The following is a 14034-nucleotide window of genomic DNA, read 5'->3' as shown; positions in this document are numbered from 1 at the left end:
TTCTTTAAAGTAACAATAGTCCAATATTTGCGTACCTCTCTTTCCATTAAGTTGTAAAGTCTACTTTCCAGGCTTTTTAGCCCCTGTGGGGGGGGGGGGGGGGGGGGGAGGGAATAGAAAGATTTCCATCTTTATCCTCTTCCAGAAAGGAATCTAGGTTTTTCCTCCCCTCCCTAAGGGCAGACATTGCCATTGTGTGGCTCAAAATGTCCGTGCAACGTGCAGAAACAAAAACAGTCCAATCATAAAGGGGTAGATATAGTAACATGCACAGGACAGCCACGTTGTCTCACTGAGGGAGTGCAATTGCCAAAGCAGAAGTAGAATCTCCAAAAGGCAGAAGAAAGGGCCTCGCACATCCCTTATAAAACTTCACTTTTATTGGTATCAAGTAAAAAAGTCATACTTTACATATCCAAGAAATTCAATCAAGAGAGGTACAGGCCGGTAGGGAGGTCGACAGCCGTTTCGCTGAGATTGACTATCAAGAGATCCTAGATGAGATTGAGGATGTCAAGAAGTTGATTACAGCCCTCACGGATGAAGATAGTCTTAATCTATTAATAACCAGGTTTGAACTACGTCTAACCCCGATACAGGAACAGATAAAAAAAGATAAAAATACAAAATTTGCCCGTGACCGAGTGGATTATGAGCAACATCAAGTCTTTTCCTGGAGGAAAGATAGACCTTATCGTAGTCCCAACAAGAGGAACAAGGGGAGGAAAAGGCGTAATCCCTCAGGAGGTGGCCTGGGGAGGAGCTCTCCAGATAGTTCCCCAAATGGTTCCCATGGCTCTACAAGATATACGGGATCATCGTCTGAAGATGAGGTCCCTTTAGAAAGAAGAAGGTCAGGAGAGGCAAACGAAAATCAAAAGAGTATCCTGAAACAGGTCTCGTGGACCAAAGTACAACCGAGATGATCGGAAAGGAACAGAAAGAAATAAAAGTCTATAATCTATCAGGGGTAGAGTTGAGTGAGGCAGTATTTTCTCTATTGAACAAAGGCTTACATTTTTGCCCCACGGTTGAATTTGATTATGTCAAATTCGAACAGGAACTTTTCCTAAATACAAGAAAATTGTCATTACACCGTTTTTTTTGCAAGCAAAGAAAAACCACCGGAACGTCTCCAGGAAGCAGATATGAGAACTATCCCCCCATTAGTCAGTACATCTGAGGATCATTGGGATCAGGAAACTTTACGTGATTTATGTGAACTATCAGACGCATATACTCCTAATAGAATTGAGGTTAATCGTAGACTCCCCTTTGATATAGGTAACAGATCAGTCTTCAACCCCCCATCAGTCCCAGGGGGTTCAGTTGAATTGTTTTACTCAAAAGTATTGGAAGATTGTAAATCACTAATTTATCCTAAAGATGCTGTTAATCTGTCTGGCCAAGAAAGGGAGGCTTTGAGATGGCTGCAGTCCAGGACAGACCTAACCATTAAGGAAGCAGATAAGGGGGGAGGGGTAGTAATAATGTCAACTGAGCAATATCAAAGAGAATGTTTGCGTCAACTAGAGGATAGATCCACATATTCTAAACTGCCTAGTGATCCCACATTACAATACACTAATGAGTTGAAAAAGCTTCTCCTTAAAGGTGTCATGGATGGTGCTATAGACAGAACTGTGGCAAACAAACTGCTTCCTCAGTATCCTCGCAGCCCGGTGTGGTACTGTATCCCGAAAATACATAAGACCTTGGACAACCCACCGGGCCGACCTATTGTTTCAGCCATTGGATCACTGACGGAGTCACTATCTCAGTTTGTTGACTTCCAGTTAAGACCCCTATTGAGATCTTTACCATCATATGTAGGGGATACCACAGAGGTCTTGAACGTCTTGGGAACTTTTGAATGGCAACCAGGATATCATCTGGTATCAATAGATGTGGTTTCGCTATATAGTCGTATTTGCCATGTAGATGGTCTAAGAGCCATCAAAACCTTTATACCTGAATTGATAGAGGAGGATGCTCTACAGTGGTTTGTGTTGGTGGGACTGGAGTTTGTCCTCACCAGGAACTCATTCCTCTTTGACCGACAGTGGTACCATCAGGAGGTTGGCACGGCTATGGGGAGCCCGGTGGCCCCCACCTATGCCGGCCTCTTCATGGGCCACTGGGAGGCGGATCACATTTATTCATCGAGGAATGGGTTCCTGGAGCGGATCAAACTCTGGATCCGCTATATTGATGATATTTTGATCGTGTGGGAGGGGCAACGAGAGCAATTTGATGAATTCATGGAATACCTTGGGTCTAATGATGTTAACATGCAGTTCACTCATTCTTGGGGTGACCAACGTCTACAATTCTTAGATTTAGATATAGAGGTGAGGGAGGGGGTGATACTAACTAAAACCTATAGGAAGCAGATAGCGGTTAACTCCTTATTAAGTGCAACAAGCTATCACCCTGCCTCTACTCTCAGGGGGGTCCCCTACGGACAGTTCCTCAGACTTCGGAGGAATGCAAGTTCATGGGAAGACTTCCTTGTACAGTCTGAGGACCTTGTAGTGAGATTACAGCAAAGAGGATATCAATTAAAAATGATCCGGCAAGCATTTGCCAGGACTGCTGGAAAGGATAGAGCCTTATTATTAAAACATAAGAGAAAAAGTGGCCAGACCCATCCCCCAGAGAGATTTTATATGCATTTTTCATACTCACCAATGTTCCAATCTATTAAACAATCAATAAGAAAAAAATGGTGGATCATCCAACAGGATAAAATGTTTAATTCAAAAAATATTCTCCCCCCCTGTGTTTCATATAAAAGAGTCCCGAATCTAAAAGATAAACTCTCACATAGCGAGTTCACCAGTCCACAATCTTTATCTTGGCTGGGGTCCAATCGCCCAAAGGGGAATTTCAAATGCCAAAGGTGTTCCTGTTGTAATTTTATGGAATTGGGCGACACCTTCTCTCACTTTGGGCGGACGTGCAGGATCAGACAGTTCATTAACTGTCGTACCCAAGGCCTGGTATATGCACTAGTTTGCCCCTGTCAGCGTATTTATGTGGGTGAAACAACAAATATGCTCAAGGATCGTTACCAGGCCCATTGCAGGTCCGTACATAGCGGGGAAGGGTGCCCAAGGGTGATTGATCATATGCGCGAGGTTCACAACAGCGATGTAACCAAAACTGAGATTTTTGGGCTTAGAACAGGTGAGACGTGACAGGAGGGGTGGGGATTGGCATCGCAAGCTTTTGCAGAGGGAAAGCAATTGGATTTCATATTTTGATGCGGTAGGACCTTTAGGCTTAAATGAAAAGAATAATTTAGCCGTATTCATCTGAGATTTCTGATTTATTTTAAATGATTTTAGTATCCTGACTTTTGTTACCTCCCTATAGGAAAGGTTTTTAATGTACTCATTGTTGGATTTGCCCCTGCAGATACATGCCAGATTTCTGCTAGTGAGTCCGTCCCTCTGGGTGGTGAGTATACAATGATATGATATCTCAATGAGGATTTATGTAAAATGGGATTGCTCTCCCCCATGGGGATGGACTATAGCTGAATATTAAAATTTAAAATTTAACTAATTAATAGATTGTTATTGATTTAACTAATTTGTTCACTATCTTATGTAATACTGCGGCATGTAGGTGGAGCAGTTGTGTCAAAATTGTCCATCTGCCTATGAAATGCCTATATACAAATCTGAAGCTTTCAAATATTTGGCCACTTGATGGCAGCAGATGTCCTTTTGCCTAACCCTCAGCCAGTAACACTTTTTTGCCCTCTGGTGGATATTCTTGGGAGGGCATGCGGCTTTTAGGCTGATGCACCATTACGGTCGCATTAACTTGACGTAACACGCTATTAGGAGCTTGTCGGAAGTGACGCGTATGGGTTATGCGTTCCACCAAGCGGAATCACCATGGCACGGCTAATAGAAGCTTGCCGGAAGTGACGTTTACGGGCTGTGCGTTCCACTAGACAGAAGCATCAGGGTATGGCGCCTGACTGTATTGCAGCGTGCGCTCCATGGGCGGAGGACGTGATTCTGGGCAATTGGGAACAGCTGCTCCACATTTGCAGGGGTAAGTGACTATATAAGGGGAGATTTTACACAAGGGGGGTTGTCCTGATGATGCGCCACTGCTTTTAACTGGCGCGAAACGGCTGTCGACCTCCCTACCGGCCTGTACCTCTCTTGATTGAATTTCTTGGATATGTAAAGTATGACTTTTTTACTTGATACCAATAAAAGTGAAGTTTTATAAGGGATGTGTGAGGCCCTTTCTTCTGCCTTTTGGAGATTCTACTTCTGCTTTGGCAATTGCACTCCCTCAGTGAGACAACGTGGCTGTCCTGTGCATGTTACTATATCTACCCCTTTATGACAGGGTGAGGGGTTCGCCGGCAAACGGTTCAGGAACAGTTCGACGACATCACTAATCTACAACATAGTCTAAGTCGCGGGCCAAATTGTATATTAAGATTTAACATTTATTCAACAATCTCCTAAGTGATGTAACTATTGACTGAGTGAACTTTTCCTTTTTCTGCAGAGTAGTGCAGTGAAACAGTTCAATATTTACCCGCTCCAGTACTGCTTTGAGTCTCCTCCGATCTTCCCGACAGCCTAACGCTCTATGCTGCATACCTCTACCTCCCAAGGCATGTCACATGATTGAGAGAAGAAAGTATGGAAGCACAGAGCATGCAACTGCCAGAAGAAACAAGAGATAACTTATCACTGGAGCAGAAAAACAGTACACTGCTCCACTGCACTACTCTGCTATGTGGGAATATGGGGGTATGGCCAAATAAATGGGAGGAGTGCTGAAAGGTGAAATGGCTCTTGGCGGTAAAGATAAAATAAAGAGTAGAAAAAGCTGGGTCTTGTAAGGATCGGTGTCAGCACGCAGAGAGAATCTGATTATTGGTGATCTGCAGTATCGCCAATAATAAAGACGTCACCGGATTATTGATGATCTGCAGTATCACCAATAATACAAGTGCGACTAACCTCTGGACACCTAACAGTAGATAAACGATCACAACAGTAATGATAGTACAAGATCGTGGAAATATCCACCACACGGCGATTCCTCAGAGGTGTGGTTACCTCTGAATGGGAACCCCGTGTGTGAGATCCTCAGTCCGGACAAAGAAAGGAATCTCGGCCTCTGGCAGTAATAGTCTGCTAGTGCAGGCGTCTCGGAGAGGCAAGCCTCAGAGATAGCCCTACAGTGGGAGACGTTCCACTGAAGGGAGAAAGGTCAGGCGGGCAAAAGGTTCGGCAACAGAGAAGGCGGCAACAGTACAAAAACAGAAGGCTGATTCAGAGTCGTTTAACAGGCAGGGTCGGCAACTTGAATCAGATAGGTAGAAGTACAAGAGCGGTAAGAGTAAAGAGAAGTCAGAGCAAGCCAATGTCAAAACACAGGTAAATATACAAGATACAATCCTAGTCTAAGGTGTGACGACCTTGGTGACAACACCTGGGAAACTGAGCTAAGGTCTGAGCGCTAACACTATGTGTATCACGACAGCAGACAGTGAGCAAATGATCTCTGTGAGCTTAAATGCAGAAGCCCTGCTCCACCAGCCCGCCCAGGGGGCTGGAACTGAAGTCAGCATGTGATAGGCTGGCTGAGGTCAGCTGATCGCCGGATCAGCTGACCCTTCTTCTTAACTGATAAATGTCCTGCCGCCTCGCGCGCGTGCGCATGACCCTCTGCCTCTGAACATCAGAGAGGCCAGGTCCCCAGTCATCGCACGCCCGCGCACGGAAGTCCGTCGGCTGGGTAGCGGGACCCGCCGCCATGCTGTCAGCCGCGGCGGTGACTGCCCTGCTCTGCGCCTCCGTATTGGAGTTGGAAACCGCCTGCTGGGAAGTGGAGGCCGCCGCCATGCTGCCCTGCGTGGCGGCTCCGCTATTCCTCACAGGTCTCCACCTGGATTTTTGCAAAATTAGCTTAATTTGTTAGTGGTAACATAGACAAAGAAAGCACAACGTTTCGGCACACAGTCCTTTGTCAAATGCACTAACACTAGCATCCTGCATCAGAAAGAATTGGGGGCTATTGAGAGGGCACTCCGCTGCTCTGAAAGGTCTGATTTAAATGTGCCTTTTGCATGCAAATTGCTTGAATTATGCCTGGGGTAGAATTATTTTCATGTCCAGAAATACTTATTTACAAATGAGGGGTGTCCCGATGGGAATCCCCTATGCTCCCACTTTAGCCTACATTTATATGATGGAGTTTGAATCCAGGTATATCTTTTCAGATGAGATTTTAAGACTGTTCGGTAAGGGTTTTTGCAGGTACATGGATGACTTGTCTTTTTGCTGGACAGGATCAGAGGAAGATTTGCAGTGTTTTTTTTACTGGGCTCAACCTACAGGGCCATGAGACTACTAAGTTCACCCTTGAATTTGATTCCTGTAACCTACACTTTTTTTGTACTTCGATATTTGGCTAAAAGATTTATTCCGTAAGCCAACGGATAGAATCAATGCTCTGCTGGCTAGCAGTTGACACCCAAAGCCTTTGATTCGGGACCTCCCAAAAAGTCAATTTATAAGAGCAAGGCGCATCACATCAAGTGATGAGGCATACGATAACCAGGCAAATCGGTTAATCAAACATTTTGGGGACAGAGGTTACAGGAAAAATGAAGTTTTTGAGACACCAGAGGAGGTGGCAAGATTGGATAGGAAAACCTTAAAGCGGATCCGAGATGAAAAACTATAACAAGTAACTAGACTATATATCTTATCTAAAGTGTAGATAGTTTACACAGCAAATCTAATTGCAAACAGCTTTAATAGAATATGATTATTTCTTCCTGTGATACAATGACAGCAGCCATGTTGTTTGTAAACATTACACAGAGGCAGGCTTATCTGCATCTTGTGCAAAAAACCTAATCCCCCCTCCTCCTCGCTGCCTCTGAAATCTCTAGCTAGCAATACCTCCCCCTCCTCCTTCCCAGACTGAGCTCCCATGAGCCCTTGCTACTGTCTGAAAGTGCCTTGGCTCTCTGAAAACCTGTGGGCATTGCTTGTTTAGTTTATAGGGAATGAGAGTATTAACCACTTCCCAACTGAGGGGTTTTACCCCTTGACCACCAGAGCAATTTTCACCTTTCAGCGCTCCTTCCATTTATTTGTCTATAACTTTATCATTACTTATCACAATGAAATGAACTATATCTTGTTTTTTTCGCCAACAATTAGGCTTTCTTTAGGTGGGACATTATATCAAGAATTATTTTATTCTAAATGTGTTTTAATGGGAAAATAGGAAAAAATGTGGGAAATTTTTTTTTTCAGTTTTCGGCCATTATAGTTTTTAAATAATGCATGCTACTGTAATTAAAACCCATGAAATGTATTTGCCCATTTGTCCCGGTTATAAAACCATTTAAATTATGTCCCTATCACAATGTTTGGCGCCAATATTTTAATTGGAAATAAAGGTGCATTTTTTTCAGTTTTGCGTCCATCCCTAATTACAAGCCCATAGTTTATAAAGTAACAGTGTTATACCCTCTTGACAAATATTTAAAAAGTTCAGTCCCTAAGGTAACTATTTATGTATTTTTTTTATTGTAATTTTTTTAATTCCGAAAAAAAAAAAATTGGGGAATGTGGGAGGTAAGGAGTTAATTTTTTGTGTAAAAGAATTTATTTGTATGTGAAAAATGCTTTAGAGTGTAGTTTTACTATTTGGCCACAAGATGGCAACAGTAACTTTTTGTTTAATGCGACCTGCAAGCGTCCTTCCGGACACTTGCAGGAAGTACTAGGAGGCTGGGAAAGTTTTGTTTTTTTTCACAATGATCGCGCTGCTTATCGGAGAAGCAGCGGATCATTGCGGGGCTTAGATCAACGAACGGGAATGGATTTTCCCGTTCATTGATCTCCGGGCAAGCGGCCGGCGGCGTGTTTACGAGCGGGAGTGCGCACTAGAGCGAGCGGGAGCGCGGGCAGCGGCGGGAGCGCGGAAAGTACGGATTTCTCCGTCCCTGGTGGTGAAAGGATGGAGAAAGGGACGGAGAAATCCGTACGCGTGGGGGTAAAGTGGTCAAAACAAAAACAAAGTATTTGGCTTGAGGAATGCCCTATAAACAATAGGAAAGGAACACAATTATGTAATGTGTAAAAGTTCATCTCGGATCCACTTAAAGAGAGCGGACAGTGAGAAATGATTTTAACAGGTAAGTGCAGTTCATTAGTACATACGATAATTATGCACCACTGGTACAGAAAAGCATCAGTGATGCTTGAGAAAACTGATACACTTTTATCTAAGGTGTTTCATTCTCCCCCCTCATTTGTTTATAGAAAGGATAAGAGCTTGAAGGACACACTTGTGAGAGCAGATATAAAAACAAAATCTGTTGCATACGATTGGCTTCCAAAAGAGACGGGCACATTTCCCTGTTTAGGATGACAAAACTGTTTGAGAATTATCATAGGGGACCATGTGATCCACCCCATGAGGGGGGATAAGATAAAGATTAAAGGAAGTTTTTCTTGTGTGACTACTAATGTTGTTTACTTTTGAAGTGCCCCTGTGGGTTGGGTTATGTGGGCCAGACCTCGAGGGATGTATGAACATGATTAAATAAGCATCGTAGTAACATAAGGCTCAATAAGAAAAATCAGGCAGATGTTGAAAAGAGTGAAATAAACAAAAAGAATTGTGATTCCCCCATAGGTCGCCATATTTTCGATTGCCATCATACAGTCAGTGACCTACAATGGTGTCCATTGGAAAGAGTATCAGCAAGTGAAGGGATGGATAACGAAAACTCCTTATTGAGAAGAGAAATCAACTGGATAGAAAAGCTGAGCACTCTTACTCCAGAAGTTTTCTATGATCGATGAATGGCTATTTAAAATGTTATGCTAGGTACACACGATACAATTTCCTGGCAGGTTTACCTGCCAGATCGATTTCTTCCAGCATGTCCAATCTGAATTGCAATCGATTTTCCAATCTATTTCCATAGAAGTGAATGGAAATGCTTGAAAAATCGCTGGTTGACTCCCTGGTGCAATGACTGTCAGTGGTTGGAGCTCTGGGACAATTCTTTTTCGTGGTAAAAGTAAAATAGCCTGTGGGGTAAAGTGGTTAAAGTGGGATTATACTCCCTAAACTAAAATTTTAGTAACTACTCCTAGTTACATAAAAGAATATTTAGAAGCATTTACAAGTATTTCCTGTGTGTAAAATTGTTAATTTTCACTGCAGAGAGCAGTAGAAGCTTGCTTATCTCTTTTCATCGGCAACAAAGAAGGAAGAGAACGAAAAAAGGAACGAAAAGGCTCTATGGGATCCAGAGCCTTCCCTTTTCTTAGGCAAGAATGTAACACCACTGCTACAGGTACTATGTAAGGTTCGGCATTATTTACAGGATGGCCATGATTAACGAAGCTAGATTGAACACAGGCGGCTTGTTTTCACTGTGCATGGCATGAATCTTGCAAGACGCAATGCTGGCACAGCTGTGATACGAGATGCATCCGAATTCCACTAGCTGTGCCATGCACAGCTATAGAGATTTGTATGCGGTTTTTTGTTGTTTTTTTTTTTCATTTTGCTGCATGCTCTTCAATTTTCATTTCAATAGGAACAGGATTGTTGATTTTAATAGGCTGCTTTTCCCTGCCTGAATTTGAATGTGTGGAAACTAAGCGAATAGTGGAAAAATGCAGCATTCACACTTATCCATGCACATTCAGCATGCAATTTACCAAGATTTTCCACATGCACGAATCTGTATTTTGTGAGGTTTTTTTTTTCCTTGGATTGTTCCTGTGTGATTTTTGTGAACATTTTTATGCAAATTTTTGGATTGCGATTTTTTTGTGCATACCAATAAACATAATTTACATGAAAATGTAGCTATGTATTTTTTTTTTTACATACAAAAGGACTTGTCAGGAAAATGGAGTGCAGCGGCAAGTGCATAAAGGTAGGAAAAGACTATGGCGTGGCACCACCTCAAACACACATGGGTACAGTTTCACTTCTAGCAAAACTGTTCTTGCTCATGCTTAATGCCGAGTGCCAGCAGGTAATCGGACTAAAATACCTGTAATATCAGCCACTTGAGCCATAGGGAAATTACACATTCAGTTGTAACTGACAGCAGCTGATATATAACTCTCAGCAAATGGTATATTTCAGTTCTGAAAAAATTGTCAGAACTGGAAGGGATCATTGTAAGAAGAAAATGGTGAGCTTCTGAGAGGAACTGATGGTGAGGTAAGTATCTAATATTCATTTGCAGCTACGTCACGTGTTCATTTTAAATAATTGTCCTCGATTCAGGTTCCCTATAAGTCAAAATTGGCCAGGGGTATGAATAATTATGGCCAGCGCTGTATATATATATATATGTATCCATTTCAGGATCCCAGGTTTTTTCCCTTTAAAAACCAAAGCAATTTTCACATTTCAGCACTCCTCCTATTCATTCAGCAATAACTTTATTGTTACTTATCACACCGAAATGTTCTACATATTGTTTTTTTCGCCACAAATAAGGCCTTCCTGGGGTGGTACTTTTTGCTAAGAATAATTTTATTTTCTAAGCGCAAAATGCAGAGAAAAGCGGAGAAAAAAAAACTCTTAATAAATCGCTCAGTGCTTATGATGGCCCTGGCGATTTATGATGTGAACAAAGCCTAAAGGTGTATTTTTTCCGTTTAGGGATTTCTACTACTAGATCACTATTTATAGGACTTTATTTGCAAAATCACTATTTATAGGACTTTATTTGCAAAATTAACAGCAATATACCCTCATGACATACATATTAAAAAAAAAAAAGTCCCTAAGGTAACTATTTGTCATTTTTTTTTAATTATGTAACTTTTTTTTTAACAAGTATTTTATGTTGGTAACTATGGGGCAGGGGAGGAAGGGGTTAAAAAATAAAACAAAATACTAATAATAATTTTTCTATGTAACGTTGTATTTATTAGTCATTAGGTGTATTTTTACTTTTTGGCCACAATATGGTGCTACTGTAGCCGTGTTCTTTTAATAGAAACACGGAAATTCTGTTTTTTTTAGACTGAGGGTAGGAACACACTAGGCAGAATGGCATATGCGTTTTTCATAGTACATAGTGGAAAACGCATACATCAGTCTGCCTAGTGTGTTCCTACCCTGAGAGCTTGCGTCTCATTACTGCAAGCTCTCGGAAGTCACAGGCAAGGTGATCGGGGTTGGTAACAACTGATTCTCATACCCAGATGACAAAAGGAGGGGATTTCGACAATGAGGTGAACGGAAAGGGTGTGGGGATGGCGGAGGCGGCAGTAAGTAAACATTACGCACATCTATGCCCTTGACCCGCATGTGAATTATACAGGAACGTAGATATGCGTACCAAAGATCCTGAAGCAGATATATATCACACATGACTTGCAGGGTTGAATGAGATTGTGTTCTACTGTTTAAAGAGAAATGGAGAAGAATTGCTTTGCTGCATATTTTGCATGTGTGTTTATGGGGAACCGCCAAATTTCTTATTTTGTACAGCGCCACAGAATATGTTGGCATTTATCAATAATAATAGTGATAACTACCTCCTTTTTTTAAACTAGCATTTTCACTTGGATGTATGGGTATATGGTCTATGATTAGGCACTATTGCCACTGTTCCTGCTGTGACTGTGTTAACTTTTTGTATTATTGTAGAAGAATAGTGTGGGAATAGTTGACGCTCCTGTACTGAATGGTGTTTGAAAACAAATAAGTTTTCCATTGCACCTTATACTTTTTTTTATTTTTTATTTTTTTTTAAAGAGAACCCGAGGTGGGAATTACTTTTACTATTGGGGCACAGAGGCTGGTTGTGCGCACTAAGACCAGCCTCTGTTGCCCCATCGTGTGCCTCCATGTCCCCCCTGCTCGCCGCTATACCCCCCGCATTGCTGGCGACACGCAGCGTGTCGCCAGCTCAATGTTTACCTTGCGCTGTCAGTCAGCGCCGCTCCCCCGCCTCCTCCGCATCGGCGCCACCCGCCACGTCACTTCCCTCCTATCAGCCGGAGGGAAGGGACACGGGCGGGTGCGCCGATGCGGAGGAGGCAGGGGAGCAGCGCTGACTGACAGCGCAAGGTAAACATTGAGCTGGCGACACGCTGCGTGTCGCCAGCAATGCGGGGGGTATAGCGGCGAGCAGGGGGGACATGGAGACACACGATGGGGCAACAGAGGCTGGTCTTAGTGCGCACAACCAGCCTCTGTGCCCCAATAGTAAAAGTAATTCCCACCTCGGGTTCTCTTTAAGGTTCTTTTGTAAAAAAAAAAAAAAATCGTTCAACCTCGTGACCTTTTTTTCTAATATACATTGGCCTCAACTCACTAAGCAGTATAGACTAGTCTACTGATGGTTTTTAGTCTGCTGATAGTTTGATCAGTTGCATCAAAGGGGAATTCACTATTACCAAATGTTTTAGACCTGTTTATAGACCTGGTCTAAACCATTTGGTAATTAGGTGGGTAAAGCAGAGGAAATGATCAAAAGATGCAATTCACAAACGAGTAGCTATGACTGACTCCTTCTCCTTTGATGAGCTCTCCTCTGCATACAATTAAACTCCTGCTTAATTAATTCAAAAGGTTCCATCCTCACATCTAAAATACCTCACAGAATTACTTTACTGACAGAAATCAGCTGGTCTAATCTCTGTCAGAAAAAGTGGGCATGGTTACTCCTTGTTTGCCTTTGTGAATTGTGTAATTACTGAATGTTAGACCAGGTCTAAAACATTAAACCAAACCATCAGACTAAAAACCATCTGTAGACTAGTCTAAACTGCTTAGTGAAATGAGGCCATTGTCAGCTGGGGTATTGTGTCCTTTTCCTAACCATGTGCAATCACTATAATCTGACTGCGGACCGACGCGCTCTTCTTAGGGCCACAGCCTTTTTTTTTTCATTTTTTCCACTTGATCCCTGGTTCATAGTGATCAGGGGGTCAGAAGCCAATTAAATCCTGCAATTATACTGGCGGCGACACATTATCACATCCTGTGCATAGGAGACGGTGGCATTAAAATGCCACATCAGGCTTATGCAGCCACAAATGTGGCGCAGTTTTAACTACGGCCGGTCCCGAACCAGTTAACAAAGGTGAATTTAAATTTGTAGATGCATCTCGACCATTATCAGTAAAATTGGGTGCACAAAAATGGCACAGTGAAGAGTCTGTAATATTACATTGACCTATGTATTCAGTTCATTAGAATTTAAAAAAAAAAAAAAAAAAACATGGGGCATGGATGGAGACACAGAGGGGACAGAAGTAGATACAAGGGGAATGGGAGGAAGCAAACACAGAGGGCATGAATGGAGGCCCAGAGGGGACAGAAGGAGACAAAGGGAAATGGGTGAGGACAGGGTACATGGAAAAAGACACAGGAGTAGAGAAGGAGAAACAAAGGTCCAAATGGAGCCACAGGGGAGTGGCAAGAAATACAGAGGGGAACAGGATGAGGTACAGGAGGAAAGCAGGAGGCACAATAAAGTAGGTGGCACACAGTGGGGCACAAAGGGACAGAACTGGAACACTGGAGGGGTACACAGTGGAGGCACAGAGGGCGGGGCACTGGAGGTAAAGGGGACAGAGGTGCCTCAGCATTTCCACAGAAAAATTTAGGTAACTAGAGTCCCCAATCTTGTTCAATAATTGGGGACTACCTGTAAAGCAAAAAAGTACGAGTCTGAACACAATGTGAGCATGTCATTATATAATTAGACCAGGTGTTTGTACCTGATGTATAGGAAAATGGGAGATGTATTTTTCAGGCTCTGGAAAGCGCATAGCATTTGCCAACTCCATGCAGCAGGCCAGCGTTTGCCAAGGATCATCAGCTTCCATCCACCATTTCCTACCCTGCAAAAAATGGGCAAGTTATATAAAAAAAAAAAAAAAAAAAAAAAAAAAAAAAAATAAGACAGCGGGACTAAAAACTAAAACAAAAGTTCAGAATGACTAAAACACAAAACTAAACAAAAAAAAC

The 14034-nt window shown here is 42.5% G+C and overlaps 1 protein-coding gene across 1 annotated transcript in view; it reads right to left on the bottom strand.

The window, feature by feature from the left end:
- The window catches only part of POLRMT (RNA polymerase mitochondrial), a 189004-nt gene that overhangs the window by 98260 nt on the left and 76710 nt on the right, over positions 1 to 14034 (bottom strand). The window contains 1 exon segment of the mRNA XM_068234056.1: positions 13785 to 13907. Within this exon segment, the coding sequence (XP_068090157.1) occupies positions 13785 to 13907 (123 nt within the window).

Source organism: Hyperolius riggenbachi, chromosome 1 (genome assembly GCF_040937935.1).
Source record: "Hyperolius riggenbachi isolate aHypRig1 chromosome 1, aHypRig1.pri, whole genome shotgun sequence".
Classification (NCBI taxonomy): Eukaryota; Metazoa; Chordata; class Amphibia; order Anura; family Hyperoliidae; genus Hyperolius; species Hyperolius riggenbachi.
The sequence above is the reverse complement of the archived record's forward strand: the minus strand, read 5'-3'. Positions and strand labels throughout refer to the sequence as shown.